At 37.3% G+C, this 16,786-nt stretch overlaps 1 protein-coding gene across 6 annotated transcripts in view; it reads right to left on the bottom strand.

The window, feature by feature from the left end:
• RAPGEF6 (Rap guanine nucleotide exchange factor 6) overlaps window positions 1-16,786 on the bottom strand; it is a 177,572-nt gene that overhangs the window by 52,824 nt on the left and 107,962 nt on the right. For all 6 annotated transcript variants that reach the window (XM_045794772.2, XM_045794775.2, XM_045794773.2 and 3 more), the window contains 4 exons: window positions 15,147-15,311; window positions 12,227-12,334; window positions 9,950-10,153; window positions 6,792-6,900 (listed from right to left, as the gene is read on the bottom strand). In XM_045794772.2, coding sequence (XP_045650728.1) covers window positions 6,792-6,900; window positions 9,950-10,153; window positions 12,227-12,334; window positions 15,147-15,311 — 586 coding nt within the window. The remainder of the gene's footprint in view (window positions 1-6,791; window positions 6,901-9,949; window positions 10,154-12,226; window positions 12,335-15,146; window positions 15,312-16,786) is intronic.

The following is a 16,786-nucleotide window of genomic DNA, read 5'->3' as shown; positions in this document are numbered from 1 at the left end:
GAAATCTCAAGTTCCAAGTCCCTGTCTTAAAAGGAAACTTAAAGAAAATTAAGATCACTAGGGAACAAGGTAGACAAGGGGCCTAAAAATGCTATGGTGAGGTGCCTGAGTTTTCTGTGAAGAGCAACAGGGAATCTTTAAATAGGCCGCAGATATTCCGGCCTGCGGTGTGTACTTAAGGCAACTCAAGAGTGTACGAAGAAGTTTATATCCTCACCGGACTTGCGTAGTTATAAATAAAGCTGTAGAGATTTTGATTTATAGATGAAGAGAAAAATAGTGAATTTTAAAAATTAGTTAAGGTTCAGGACAAAAATTAATAGAAGGTGAGCAAACGTAATTACAATGCCATTAATGAGCAATATTAAATAGATGAATCAGAAATGAAGGTGCCCAAGAATCATAAATTTGATTACATAAAGAGTAAAAATTTCTCAGTCTCTACATATACGTATGTACGTTTAAACACACACATAAACACACCACAAGCAAGCAAAGTCAAAAGACAACTTGGGGAAATATTTGCAATCCTTAAGACTAAAAAGATATTGTCCTTTTTTATAACACATTCGAACAAATCAATAAAAAACAAGAAACTCAATATAAAAATGGAAAATGAAAAGACTTTGTGAAAAAGAAATGTTAACATGTAAAAAAGGTACTGAACTTCCCTCATCATTAAATAATGTCCATCAATAACCATAAAGTTGATTATACCCACTGCAGAGGCATTCTTATACAATGGTAAATAAAAGCGTATGTAGATTGGGATATACTTTTGGAAAGTCAAAGTGCAGTATTGTCAAAATTAATTCCACCATGAGAAATTTACCTTACAAGTATATCTACATAAGCATAAAAGTACAAAGGATTTTTATTTCAACACTATAAAATAGCAAAAATTGGAAACAACCTAAAACGCCCATCAATATGACATTAGCTCAACAGATTATAATACTGCAATAGATTTCTATTCAACAATTACGCAAGAAATATATCTGTATCAACTCCTGTGCAAAGATCCAGAATACTGTACACAGCAGGGTCCACTGTATACCTTTCTTTAATGTTTTAATTTTCAAAACACATGTATTACTTTTATTAAAACATTAAAATGCTAATAATTAATTATCTGAGTGGTGAGATTTTCAAACATGTTACAAAGCTGTGAAAGCGAAGAGGAACAGATGAGCTAAAATTCCACGGCAAGAAGATGGTAAACTGAGACTCCCTGCTCTTTTCTTCTCTAAACACGAAGTGGCAATTAGGTAGAGGGACTCTACTAGAGGAAAAATAATTTTTAACAGCTTCGAGTACTGGCATAAACCTGGAATAAAAAGAAGTCCCAAAGCAGAGCTGCCTTCCTCCATGGGAGGTATCTACTCTCAGGACAATGCAGAAGGCTGGGGACTTGTTGGAAATTCCGTACAGTCTCACGGTACTTAGGAGACAAAGTCACACAACAGAGATGATGTGCAACAAACACATTACATATTTAACTGCTTGGAGAGGGAGGCTCAGGAGCAAAGCTCACAATCTCTGAAGGGCTGAACTTAAAAAAAGACAAAAAGCCACAAGACTCTGAACCAAAAGCCATGCCTTAGGTAGAGATTGGGGGTGAGGGTACGAGGACAAGGCTGACAAAGCAGAGTACAATTTCCCACAATCTCTCTGTACTCAAGGACAAAGTTCCATTAGAAAAGGGGCCTGCCTGCATCAAGCACATGACAAACCTCACTCTCAGTCTGAAACATGGGTACATTTTAAGTAATTCTGTAACTGAGCCTCACCCAGCCCAATTCCCCTTACCTCATTGCTTAACCAGAGGAAATGGCAAATCCTTTCTATGAAAAAATATTAATTTCCCTACTTGCTTAGGTTTCTTTATATACTAAGCACAGCATACCAAAAAACATTGTAAGACACACAAAGTAAGACACAACGATAACCAGGAAGCCAAGGGGGGGGGGGGTTGCAGAAAATAAAAACCCAAATTTTGGAATTAACACCCAAGAATTTTGTAATTACCATTATAAATAAATTTAAAATATACTGGGAAGAGATAAAATGGATGAAAACACGGTGCAACAGAGAACTGGAATTTATAAAAGAGATTCAAATGGGAATTCTAGAACTAAAAAATTAATTATCTAAAATTAAGCTCTCTGCATGTGTTCAACAGCAGACTGGATACAGAAGAAAATAGGAAGACTGCTTAAATGCAGGTCATTAGAAATATCCAAACTGAAGCACAAGTAGGGGAAAAGATAGAACAGAACAGACTCTAAGAGATGCATGGGACACAGAACTTTTAACACATAAGGAAATGATCTCTCACATGGAAAGAAGACAGAAGAGCAAGGACAATATCTCAAGTCATAATGGCCATTAAATTTCTCAAAGTGATGAGACATCAATGCACAAATTCAAAAGTTCCACAAAGCCCAAACAAAATAAATACGAAGAGACCTGTACTAAGGGATCCTTGTAATAGTTAAAATTGCTCTGAGTCCTGTTCATAAGAAATGGAAAATGTTGCTATCTTTGTTTAGCCTTCTGTGGGCTGTGGTTCCCATGTTCAGTTTTGAAAGCTTTGGAGTGCTATCTCCATCTGTCTGCTTTGTGCCACCACTCAGTCTGGGACCTGGGCAGAGGTCTACTGGCATGCCAGTTCTCCAAGTTTCTGGTATGCTAAGTAGGATCACATCCATGCACACACAACATGGAGGTGAGCCTGGGATCTCATTAACAACTTATGAGGTTGTCTCTTCCATCTCAGTTATCAACCTACTAATTTCCAGTTCCTCAGTTTACCTTTTCAGTCCTCTAGAAATAAACTAATGAAGTGCCCACTGTAGCACTTTAGGGGCCAAGAGGACAGAGAGAGTGTGGGAAAACAACAATGAAGGTGGCCTTGCCTTCTTGGAGCCACAGCTCAATACTTAAGGGTGAAGAAGGTTCCCCTCTCAGAATTTTGCCTTGTGCAGCCTTGTGTTGCAGGCTACTGTCAATGCTACTGGATTACTTGGAGGCTGAGGCCTGACAGAATGCAGAAAAGAAGAGGGGGGGAAAAACTGTGGGAATTCCCTTTCTCACTCCTCAAATCAGCTTTCTTGCCAGCTCAGGGGATACTGGAGTGAAAAAAAAAAATCAATTCACTACTGGTAGTGGGACTTTGAACTTTCCGAGTTCTTCAATGGGCCGATCACGATTCTGGCCAGGTTTTATTGTTGAGCTTAGTGGCAAATAAAAGGGGGCATGTGTTTTACTCCATCTCACCTGGAAATGGCACCCTTAATTTGATTTTTAACTTCACAGATGTAAGATAGTTACCTCATAGTCTGTGTTTGATATTCTGGAGCTCCTCTGGTTTTGTTTCTGTTGGCTGTGGATTACACTGACTTCTAAGAGAGCCTCACAATCTTTGATTCTTTGCTTGACTCTATACTTGAAAAATTATTTTTACAAATAAGAGGTTACTGCTAGAATTCTCAGAAGAGTATTTATATGTTCTTTTATGTTCTTTTGCCAGGCCCCCAAGGTCCGGGGCTACAGCCAGGGCCAAAACTTGAAGTCCTTCCGAGTTGCTTAGAGCACAACCCTCATCCACTTCAAAGTTAGCCATTCAAGGTCTCAATCCTCAATAAAGGCCGTTAGTGAGAGTGGTCTGGCCCTGGTGGGCTCTCTAAACTAAAAACCTGTGATTTTTATCCAGCAGTTCCTCTTCTCAGCTACAATCTAAGACTGAAAATGTCCATGGAGAAAAAAAGATCTTTTTGGGATACAGTTTCGGTAGGGGGGGAAAGATGTGACATGCAGACTTTGTGCTCCTAGCAACTGCAGGATTCCAACTCTTTAGCCTTTTCCTGGGAGTCTATTGCCCAAAAATGCTGTTTCTCCGGTGCTTTTCTGTACTGGTCAATGTCCCACAGCACATACGGCTCCAGTTCACCTCTTTCTGGTCTGATCTCTGTTCTTTGTCAGACAGTTCTTAGCTCTCATTCTGAATTTTTATGCTTCTTTGTAGCTACTTTTATATTTAGTCTAACTTTTCTGGTTGTTCTAAGTCAACACTGGAAACAGAATGTTAAAACAAGTTTAATTCAGTTTGCACAGATTTTAGGTGGACCTTTGAATTAGAAGAGTCCCATCCTTCTTTCATTCTTGGATACTCTATTACTGTTGCATCAATACTTTATTCTCCACATTTTCTTTTAGATTTCCTGGAATAAAAGGCTCAATGCTATTTGTTGTTGTTGTTGTTCTACAGTCTGGGAGATTTCCTCAACTTTATTACCTACTCCCTCTACTGAATGTTTTTGTCTTTGCTACCATGTTTTAAGTTACTCTGAGTTCTTTCTTTCTCAGTGACTGTTCCTTTTTTCCTAATGCCCTGTTCTTGTTTTAAGAGATGAATTTTTAAATCTCTCTGAGCACAGTTCTAGAAATGTTTTTCCTCTTTTCCTTAACTATTTTCTCCAGAATCCCTAAGCTTACTTATTAGGTTCCTCACCATGCCTCCTCAACGATACTGGTTCTCCTATTCCTGGCCATCAGTTTTATTTAACACAAAATGACCAAATATGGTTTGCTCTGGTATCATCTAAACAAATCTGTCTTCTGGTCAGTTTTCCTATTTGTAGGTATGTCTTTTCTTTTTTTCATTTATTTGAGAGAGCGAGAGCGTGCATGCACGCACGCGTGCACACACACGAGTAGAGGAAGCGGCAGAGGAAAGCAAGAAGCGCGCTCCCCACTGAGCAAGGAGCCTGATGCGGGACTTGATCCCAGGACCCCAGGATCATGACCTGAGCCAAAGGCAGATGCTTAACCAACTGAGGCACCCAGGCGCCTCTCCTATTTGTAGGTATTCTGACTGTGAGTTCTATACAGGACTACCTAACTGGGCAACTTTTCTTCACCATAATGCCAGAGTTACTAGAGCTTTTTTCCAGGTGTGACAGACATCTAGACTAAAATGCTCCATATCTACAAATGTTTTATTAATATTCCTTCGAGATACTCTTAGGTGTTTTGTTTGGACAAAAGTCACCGACCATACTCTGCCTAGGATAAGGAACGAGGTGGTGAGGACACAGGCCCCTTTTGTAGTATCACATAATGCCTGCCCTCTGCCACATCCAATCTAGAGTTCTGCTGGGCAATTGTTTCTCACCACTCAAGGAGTTCTAAGGTGGTGGCTTCCCTGACTTTTACATCCTTCAGATCTCCTTTTTCTGTCTTCCAGGGGTCATGGTATTAACCATCAAATTTACTATTTCTATATTTTTATACATAAAAGTTTTTTTTTTTTTTAAGATTTTATTTATTTATTCGACAGAGACAGAGACAGCCAGCGAGAGAGGGAACACAAGCAGGGGGAGTGGGAGAGGAAGAAGCAGGCTCATAGTGGAGGAGCCTGATGTGGGGCTCGATCCCATAACGCCGGGATCACGCCCTGAGCCGAAGGCAGACGCTTAACCGCTGTGCCACCCAGGCGCCCCTATACATAAAAGTTTTTGATACCTGTTAGTAATTACTATGTGATGGCACAAAAAGTTAAAGTGTTTGATCCGTGTAAGAACCTTATGAAATACAGCCGGAGAAAGTCAAGCTTGGAGAATCATTTGCTCTAAGTGACAGAGCAAGCTCTGCTTTCTTATTTTACAATATCAGAATCTTTTTAATTTAACCCACAGGTTTTGTTTCTAGAAAGTAGTTCAAACTCAGGAAATCCAGAAACTGGGAAGGCTTACTTATTTTACACTAAAAAATATAATATTAGGAAATTGCAAATAGACAGTTATGTATCAGATTTAACAGGACATAATTCAGTAGAAAGGACGCAAGTGAAAAGAGGAAAAATAGCAAGTGTTTCATTTTTCACTATGACTAAGTGCAGTGTAAGGAGGAGTCAAAGTGAAAAAATAAAACACACTTCCTCTTCCGTAGGCACAGCTTTTAAATTCAACTCCTAGTTTTCAAAATGCAACCCAAATGACTTAGAGGAATTTTTCCCCCCTACTTCATAAAGACTCTTAAATTTTCTTTGATAATTTTCAAATTATGATGCTGTTTTTATTGTTGCCCTTTTCAGAATTTCAGAGAATATCCTCTGGTATCTAATGAAACCAAGTTACAGTAAGTCTTCTCTAAAAGAAAAAAAATGCAAGTACAAGCTTAGTCTTTGCTTCATTCAAACAGAAGCATGATCAAAACACGCTGCGGACACAGTAATCGGCATTTTTACATAGAAAGGTAGAGAACACTGTTATTAAAAAGCTGGAATTCATTGATCGTTTTATTTTCATGAAACAGCTAATCTAGCATTCACATTATTTCAGAAAGGCAGTTAAACTTAAGCAGTACTATGATGTGCACATTAGCAGGGGGAATAAACGCCTATGACTTTTATGCTTCATTCAGATCATTCTAAGTTTCACTCAGTGCCTCCCAGCAAAGTATAGTACATAATACCTCCTCAGCAGACATTTCATAAACGACTAACTAAACATACTTGCATGCCTATTTTAAATCTTACTTCTAAGACACCAAAATAATACAAAAAATGAAAAATGAAAATTCTAGAATACACAGTGTCATATCTCAACACTAAGGAATCAAAAAATTTTCAAAGAGCTCAGAGAGAATGTTTTACTTTTTTTTTTTTTACTATTTTACTAATTTACTATTTTAATTTTACTTTTCTTTTCATTGTAGTACTTTTTCTCTTTTTTATTACCAAACAAAACCAAAAAACAAAAAGCCTCAGTTTTTACAACAAAACTCACCAAAAATGTTGGTCTTCACGGTAAGTGCAAGATGCGTATTATTCCTTAAAATTTCAAGGGCCTTCACAAATGTAATATTCTCAAAGTTTTGTCCATTTACTTCCATTATCTTGAGAAAAGTAGTTGTAAAATATAAATTAAGACAAAAACAATATTAGTTACTTCTGCAACCTTAAGTTTAATGGTGAAAAAAAGTAAACTTGAACAAAACGCACCCATATGTGAACAATGGTTATCTCTGTGAGAAGTGAAGCTACCTCTTCTTTTCTTTTCTATTGTATTTCCCCCAATATCTACTAAAAACATTTTTTGAACATTCTTTCCCTCTGAGATCGTATCAAAGACATTTAAAAAAAAAACCCCGGCCTGGTTTATATATGAAGGAAAAATCTAAATCATGTCAGATCAGATGATAAAAATTAGTGCCTGTGTATATATGTGCAAATTTTATTGAAATTTTCTAAATGCAAATGTATTGCATTTAAGAGATAACTCATTCAAAAGTGATACTCTGAATACATCTAGTATCATTTCTTGACAATGAATGAACCAGCAAGTCAAGCAACAAGCACCACTGTGATGGGTTCTTCCACGTGACACGGCTCAACCTTCACAGCAGGGATCCCCAAACTCAGCTGTACCTCAAAACCACACAGAAAGTTTTCTTAAAACATACTAATTCTAACAAAAAAGGATAGAGATAAACATAATGAGAGAAAAAAAAAAGCATAGAGGACAGGTGTCAGGGATTGACACAATCATTCTAAAAGGATAAAAGACTGAAAGGCAAAATATTATGAAAAGAAAAAAAAAATCACAGAAGTAAAATTCAAAGTTGAAAAAAGTCTTGAGTCTACATACTGAACTGGCTCAATACCATGCAAAGATAGTAAAGAGAACTAACACAGCCCAATGAAAATTTTGAATCCCAAGGACAGAGAACAAAGACTCTGTAAACATCACCGTGTAGTAGTGGGTAGTGGGACAAACAGAGAGCTAGAAAAGAAAAATAAAGACTGGTTTGGACTTCTCTCTCTTTTTTTTTAAGATTTTTATTTACTTATTTGACAGAGGCACAGCCAGCAAGAGAGGGAACACAAGCAGGGGGAGTGGGAGAGGAAGAAGCAGGCTCCCCAGCAGAGCAGGGAGCCTGATGCGGGGCTGGATCCCAGGACCCCGGGATCACGCCCTGGGCTGAAGGCAGACACCCAATGACTGAGCCACCCAGGCGCCCCATGGTTTGGACTTCTCTTGGGCTATGCTAAGGTCATGTGACACTTTTCTGTAACATCAAAGTTCTCAGGGAAAAATAACAATGACCAAAGAATCTTATACTCCACTGAACAAGAGCATTATCAGACATGCAAGGACACATAAAACTATAGCACCAATTGGCCCTTCTTGAGAAAAGTACTAGAAAAGGTACCAGGAGTACTAGAAGACAACTGTGAAATGAATCACAATAATGGAGATACAGGGCATAGATGAAATGGAGGTGATCAATGAAATCAGTAAGACAGGTATAAATGTCTACATCGTTATTAGTGATAAACTCACGAAACTTAATGCAAATGTCAAAAGTATTCTTAAAAGAAGATAAACGACGTTAAATATGACTTAGTAGCTAGATATAAAATTTCAGATAATTTTAATAATAACTGGGAAGACTGAGGGAAGAAGTAAAAAGCTGATCAATTTTCTCTCAAGAATGAAATCACTTGATTTTATTGGTTTTCTTTTTCTGTGAAGAATGAGATGCTCAAATGTGTTTAAAATAAAATACTAGAACAATAAATACACGGACTCTAGAATTCTAGCTACGAGATATTCTTAATGACTAGAGTGGGGTTAAACCCAGAAATATCTATGTTTAAAAAGTTCCCTTAGGAGAAGAAGGGAATCATTATAACACTAAATCAGCTTCCTAACCCTTTGATATGTGGGCTGGATAACTCTTTATTGTGGGGGATGCGCTGTTGCAGCACGTTGTAGGTTGCTCAGCAGCATCCTTGGCCTCTTTATCCACTAGATGCTAGTAGCAACCCCCAGGTCATGAGAATCAAAAATATCTCCAAATATGCCAAATGTCTCCTGAGGGAGAAAATCACTCCTAGTTGAGAGCCCCCGCTCTGCAGTGTAGAACTTTTTATAATGTGAATGCATTCACTATTTTAAAAGGAAAGTGCATTAGTATGATTCAGTTAAAAGTAAAATAAAGCTACATCCTAAATGAATAATTGAACTAGTAGAATTTTAGAAAGGGAAAACATAACCTTCCCAAGTGATTCACCTGAATTTGAAAAACTACTCTTCGGTGTGCATGAGAATCACCTAGAGAGCTCTGTTAAAAATACAGATTCCTTGGGGCGCCTGGGTGGTGCAGTCGTTAAGCGGCTGCCTTCGGCTCAGGGCATGATCCCGGCGTTCTGGGATCGAGCCCCACATCAGGCTCCTCCACTGGGAGACTGCTTCTTCCTCTCCCACTCCCCCTGCTTGTGTTCCCTCTCTCGCTGGCTGTCTCTCTCTGTCAAATAAATAAATAAAATCTTTAAAAAAAAAAAAAATACAGATTCCTAGAGCTCATCTCTGGAGAATGTGACTAGTATGATTAACAGAACTGAGGTGGGCATAGTAATTACATTTTTTGGTAACAAGGTTGTCAGGAATCACCTCTGGGAACACAATGCTCACTCTACAGCTACCTACTTTCTCCTAATGTCTCCTTTTTCCTAGTCCCTCACCTGGCTTCCTCTGCTTAGGGATGTAGTTCTGTTACCATATGAACACTAAGCTGAAACCATCATTCATGGCAATCTTTGGCCACTTACCTTTTTATTTACCTATTTAATTTGTAAAGACTTTATTTAAGAGAGAGAGCGCACGTACAAAAGTGAGCATGAGTGGGGGGCAGAGGGTGGAGTAGACTCCCAACTGAGCAGGGAACCCCACATGGGACTCGATCCCAGGACCCCGAGATCACGACCTGAGCCGAAGACAGACAATTAACCGACTGAGCCCCCAGGTGCCCCTCATTTTAATTTTTAATTGAATTCCCTTAAATTGATTATGCTTACTTGAAGAATATCACATGTGAAAAAAAGGAACAGACATATTACTTTCAAAAAAGCTTTAATTCACGTGCTTAGTTATTTACTTACCTGATCACCACGTTTCAGTCCGGCATCAGCAGCTTTGCTACTAGGTTCTACTCCTTCAACAAAAATACCAAACCCCTTCTCACTCCCTCCATTAAGGCTGAAATGCAGAGGGGACTCTCGGGAAGCCTTTTGCAGCACCACCTGTCTCCATTTGGCCTTTGCAGCACAGGCAATATTCAATAAGCGGAGATGACCATTCATTTTCTAAAAAAGCAAAAAAGGGTATAATGTATGTAAATTTATGTATCTATGCCTATAGACTTTAAAAAAAATCACCTAAAATTATTAGAATCAGAGATACCTTGAAATACAGAGTAAAGAACATGTAAGCCACCATACATAAAACTGAAGGAGGGAAAACTTCCGCCCCAGAGCACTGTCAAGATAATGATCTCACAATATGATTTTTAGAAACTGCTCAATAATCACAGGTTAGAAAAGATTTCAAAATGATGTCTCATTTAGAGAGGGAAGACAAAATGTTACTTCTCATGGCCTGAACTGTCCTAATACATCTCCACTACTATCTTGCTCATCTCCTGGCTGTTACATAAATCCAGAAACTTTATAAACCTTCATTTAAAACCTTAAAGGACCTGAACCACCTTTCTGAATACAGTCATACTGAAAGACACATTCAAGTCCCTAGCTCTTCGTGGTATATTATTCCTGTATTATTTTACATCTTTCTTAAGCTTAGTAATATTCTCACTTTCAGATAGTAATACCAATTTAATACTCAACTGTTCTCAAATAGCATAGTACGTGTAAACCTCATGTCCATAAAAAGCAGCTAAAGTTTCTTCAGGACAAGGGCCAAGCCTTACACCTGTTCTGATCCTAACACCTTGGGAGTATAAAGTAGAACTGAATAAATACCTGATGACTGAATGATTACCAAAAAAGAAATCCCATGATTGTAAGGTAATTTCTATTTTCCATTAGCCTGTAAATATCTACATAGCGAGCACTGGAAAACACAAATGATGGTGGTAAGCTTCTACAGCCTCTTAATCAAGTTCCCCTGTCTCTGTTCATTCTTCCCATTTTGCATAGAGCTGAAGTGCTGCTGAGAAAGCTATAGGAACTAAGAGGTAAGGGTACGGACAGAAATCTGCGTATTTGTCCCTTTTTCAACTCAATCCACTTACACTCTGAGAAACAGCAACGGTTCTTGGGCATTTGCTATGTGCCAGGTTTTTGTTGCTGTTGTTGTTTTTTCCCCAGATTGTTACATTCATTAGCTCATTATAAACCCTGTAACAATCCCCATCAACTAGCGGCTACTACCTATAAAGACAACTGCATAAAAGGCTAAGCAACTTATTCAAGTTCACATGTCTAACAGGTGGGATAGCTGCATTATTAATTTACTTCCCAAAATTTCAAGTTGCTTGGAGGACATAAATCCAGCTGCAGTTCAAAGTTTGTATCTGACAGAGTAAATGGAATTATAAATAGCTGCTGTGAAAGTTAACACGACCTTGCGGGGATTATTTTAGGTGTTGTATATTTAGAACAAGTGAAATCACATGCAGAAGGGAGACTCAGAATGTCTAATGCAGAGCTGATACATAAAATAGGTCTTGAAGGTTGCACAGAGTTCAAATAGCAACACTAGAAGATAAGAATTCAAACCTGAGAACTGGTAAAGAATATAACATAATCTGGTTGGTTAAAATCAAGGGTGTACAGAAAAAAAGACTGAAAATGTAGATGAGGGATCTGAATATATGGATGAGGAATTACTCTGGTAGGAAATACTTTAGTTTACTGACAAAGAGAGAAATATTCATCTCATTTATAGTTTAAAAACAATCATTGGCCACACAAAATAGATTAGAAAAAATACTAGAACTAAAATTAGCTAGCTGTTACAACAGATGAAGCATGATGAAATGAGGCTTTAAATGGGGAGTGAAAAAGGAACGGGAGAGAGACTACAGGGAATATGTGTACTGCCACAATTAGTGCCCTAGGTGACTTCAACTATGAATGGACACCTTGGTCACGGAATGCAAGGAAAAGAGTTCATAAGCTTGCATGACTAGAGATAGCATTCTCATTAGTCTCAAAACGATAAAGAAGAGGCAGGAGGAAGGCTGATTTCTGTCTGGGTTAGTGGCAGAGAATGTGCAGAATCTAGAATATAAATCTGAAGTACTCAGAGCAGACATTCAAGACACAGGAGAAGATGAAAGTTGTTCTGAGTTGCTCTTATTTGGGGATAAGGAAAATCCCTAAACCTTGAAGAAGATAAATTCTTTTGAGTCTTACTGTATCTTCCAGATTTTTTTCAAATTCCTCCAGAAATCGAGTCATAGCAGGATCACCTTCAAAATCATTAAAATGATTATTTACCCATAATAACACAATCCGTGTTACCTGTGGAAACATGAAGGAGGCAGCATACAGTTATGAGAGGCATTCTTTCCGCAGAAGTATACTCCAAAAGCACGTCCAAAAACCGAGAGGAAACTGAGCTGTAGGGCTAATCCCCTCACCCCCTATCCTGCATGCAAAAGGTTCATTCTCACAGAGAGGCATGATTTAGTTTGACCTTTTGTTTCTGGGGGGACACAAGCAACAGAGAGCACCAAGACTGTACCCTCAGTGAAAAAAAACATAAACCTGCATGGTAAGCTGAAAGAAGTACATAGGATGTATACGTCAGACCGTATCCTAAAATGTGAACTTCTAAGGGCAGGGCAGGATCGTATCAAAAGTGTTTATGTAGCTGAGCACATGCTTAATCAAAAGTCTCAACATAAGCACCTCTGAACTTACTTCATCATAAATACTGTGACTTTTCAAAGTTGTAAAGTGATTTGCTTACTTCGCACCACAGATTAACAGAAACGTTAATGGAAGTTGAACTGAATCATGCACCTAACAAACAATGGAAGTAATTTAAGTTATATATTTTTTAAACTGTGGTAGAACACACATAAAAGCCACCATTTAAACCACTTTAAGGTGTACAGCTCAGCGGCATTTAGCACATTCACAGTGGTGTGCAACTATCATCACTACCTAATTCTAGAACATTTTTATCACCCCATTCCGATTACAGAGTCACCTCACTTTCTGCCCTCTCTCTAAAGAGCCACTAATATGCTTCTCTGTCTCTGTGTATTTTGCCTATGTTGGATATTTCATACAAAGTGTGACCTTTCATGTCTGGCTTCTTTCACTTAGCATTACGTTTTCAGGGTTCATCCATGTTGTGGCATGTACTATTTTTCCTTCTATGGGTGAATAGTGTTTTATTACACGGATGTACTACATTTTGTTATCCATCCAACGGTTTATGGACATTTGGGTTGTCTCTACCTACTGGCTATTGTCAGCAGTGCTATGAACATCTGTATCTTAAGTTTTTATTTGCATACCTGTTTTCAGTTCTTATGGATAAATACGTAGGAGAACTGCTGGGCTATCTGGTATTCTATGTTTTACTTTTTGAAGAAATGCCGAACTGTTTTCCAGAGCAGCTATAACTTTTTATGTTACTATTAACAATATATGGGAATTCCATTTTCTCCACATCCTCGGGGATGCTTGTTAACTTCCCTTCCTTTTTAAAAGCCATCCTAGTGGGTGTGAAGTACAATCACACTGTGGTTTTGATTTGCATTTCCCTTTGAATAATGGTGTTGAAGATCTTTTTCATGTATTTGCTAGCCATTTATATACCTTCTTTGGGAAAGTGTCTATTCAAGCCTTTTGTCCATTTTTATGTTGTGTTGTCTTTTTGCTATTAACTGCAAGGGTTCTTTATCACACATTCTGGACACTAGACCCTTATCAGACATAAGATTTGCAAATATATTTCTCCCATTCCACATATTGTCTTTTCTTTCCATTTAAGGCTTTAATTTTGATGAAGTTTAATTTATCTGTTTTCTTTTCCTTTGTTGTTTTTGTTTTGGATACTTATCTAAGAAAATACTGCCAAATCCAAGGTCATTTTTTTTTTAAGTTTTAAAAGAAAAGGTTTTATTTTTGTAAAAACAGCACGTCATTGTCAAATACTTAAACAAAACATATGAATACAAAAAAGTTTAATAAGGTCATGATTTTTAACTTCTTCTTTTAAGAGTTTTATAGTCGTAGCTCCTGTATTTAGGGTCTCTGACTCATTTTGAGTTAATTTTGTATATGGGGTAGGTTAAGGGTCCAATTCATTCTTTTGCATGTGAATATCTAGTTGCCCTCACTCATATTATTGCTCATTCTTCAGCATGCCTTTATCTTCTGAGTAACTGAAGTAACTACACATAACTCCGAAGGGGGTGGGGAGGTAAGCCTATAGTTTGAAACACCTTAGTTTCCTAAACAATGGAATTCCAGAGTCCAGGTACATCTAATTTATTTAAGATTTAACTCAGATGACAGACTTCGGGGAGGTTATGTGTTGTGGTGAGCTCTGTGTATTGTTTAAGACTGATGAATCACAGATCTGTACCCCTAAAACAAATAATACATTATATGTTATTAAAAAAAAGATATTAACTCAGAAAGACATACCAAGCAATTATGACCCTACTTTTATTTTTCTTAAAATAAGTAACTTCCTACCAATTTGCTGAGGTATTGCTAGTCTTTCCACTGAATGTACAAACACCCTGTCAAATAAGGTAAGATAATTTAAAATAGCAAACAATGTTTAATGCAAAAAAAAAAAAAAAAAAAAAACCAACCCTCAAATGTAGATTTAAAATAAGTCACAACAGAGAGATATTAGGATCAAAATGACTAACTGTTTTAAAATGATTATAAGTCTTTAACTCAAAAATGAACATATTTCTATTTTGGGGCTTACAAACAATCTAAGCTCCCATGAAAATAATTTACTTGGTGAATATCCTTTCTAAACTATTACTTAAGTTATAAATGTTCTACTGTTCTCCTCCAGAAACAAACATTTTGATAAAGTTCCAAAAATACTATTATGCAGCTATCATATTTTCTGAGTTTATAGCTATACCACAGCCTATTTCAGTTTTTAACTTTAAAGGTTAAAAAGGTCCACTTTTTAACATGCTTTTTCCGACAAAAGTAACATAGTGGAGCTACGTTTTTTAGGTGAAGTGAATATTATCAAAATAAATATTTATCAACTGTAAAAAGTTTTATTCAAATTTATAGGTTATATTTATAAAATATAAATGTCCATCATATTTATAAAACCAACCTTATCCCTTAAGCTGTCAATTTTAAACCATTCCAACAGTTTGATCCCAACATCCAAAGGACTTTGAAGAAATGTCCTGTAAGTTAGTAGGAAATCTTCTATATAAGTTGGGTCGACAATGGAATGTTCTTCTATTAAATGCATGATGAGACGCTCAGGTGTTGCCTATGAATCCAAGGATAGAGAAGATTATAAAATAAACAAATAGCTGAGGAAACAAAGAACTCTACTGATTACTTCCCTTTGTAATCACTCTATCACACAATTCCTCAAAGCAGAGTTTCACTGTTAAAAAATAATACTTAGCAATGGGAGAAGGTAGTCTTTACAGGTTGCAATCCACCAGCACCCAGAGGATGAAAGAGAGAAAGAGCAGAAGAATGAAAATACCCAACAGCATTTACTCAGTTGTAGCTGTTCAGTCATTTCATCCTAGCATCCTTGAAATTTAGTGATTTACCCCTGGTGTGGCTTTTTTCTGCCATTTTTCTACAATTGGTGGAGGTGTGGAGATGACATCTTAAGCCACCAGATGGAAGAAGTTAAGAGTTAAACTTAAAAAACAAAACAAAAAAACCTTTCCTCCAAATTTAATCATCTTCAAATCTCTTCTGCCCCAGGCTAAAGAAACAACACACCAGTTCAAGACAATGTGTTTGTTGTTTTTACTTCCTACAAAAGAAGTTTCTTTTTCTATAGTTTCTCCATGCTAGTTCACCATCTTGAGAGGAACCAGAAGCTCTATATATAGTTTTTACATTAATTCAGAGTTTTAACCGCGGAACCAGAAGTTCTATATATAGTTTTTACATTAATTCAGAGTTTTAACCGTTTGCCTGTCTCGAGATTTATAAAAAGGAATGTAAACATTTATCTACTGCTCTAAGCTTCTGTATCATTGTTAAAATTTATTACCTTTGCAGCCTTTTCAACAGTGTGTACGCAGAACAAATATACAGATAAATCAGATGTTAAACCAAATATAAAAACCAACTGTTGTCCATAACCTCAAATTTCAATTCACCCAAACAATTTCACTGGTGAGAATAACTGTATGGTAAACATACATCAATACTAACAATGTTATCTAAGAATTTACTTAAAGAAAGGTATATAAATCATTTCTCAAGAAGGAAGTCAAAGTAAGGTTTTTCACATAACGTATTTAAGGGACAAGGCAACCACATATCATTCCTATTCTTCTTGCACCCTCCAAAATAATCTAAGTCAAAGAGCACCAAATTGGGCTTAACTTTTCACAGGCCAATCTTCAGTTGAGGTCTTTAAATCTGGTTCTTAGATCATATATAGTTAAGCTGGGGGAGGAACTGATCAACATGTTAAAGAAAGGCCATTATTCTGACTGGCTAAATCACTGGGGTAGGATACCTGTAGAGACTAAGCTGTATATTCAAAATATATTTAAAGGTGAGCCCCATAGTCATGCAGAAGCATGTCACCAAAGGGCCCACTAGTATCCAACAATGTGGGATTCTGGGAGACAGGGTGAGCAGAGTTGGGGGGCAAAGGAGATGAATGGAATGGTGACACTGGCATGATAGAGACTGGTTACAATGAGCAAGGAAGTAAATACACAGAGCATAACAAGAGCCACTGCTGGAAAGATACTTACAATTATG

Source organism: Ursus americanus, chromosome 5 (genome assembly GCF_024610735.1).
Source record: "Ursus americanus isolate L20-20 chromosome 5, mUrsAme1.1.p, whole genome shotgun sequence".
Lineage (NCBI taxonomy): Eukaryota > Metazoa > Chordata > Mammalia > Carnivora > Ursidae > Ursus > Ursus americanus.
Note: the sequence above shows the minus strand (reverse complement) of the source record. Positions and strands in the feature narration are given on the sequence as shown.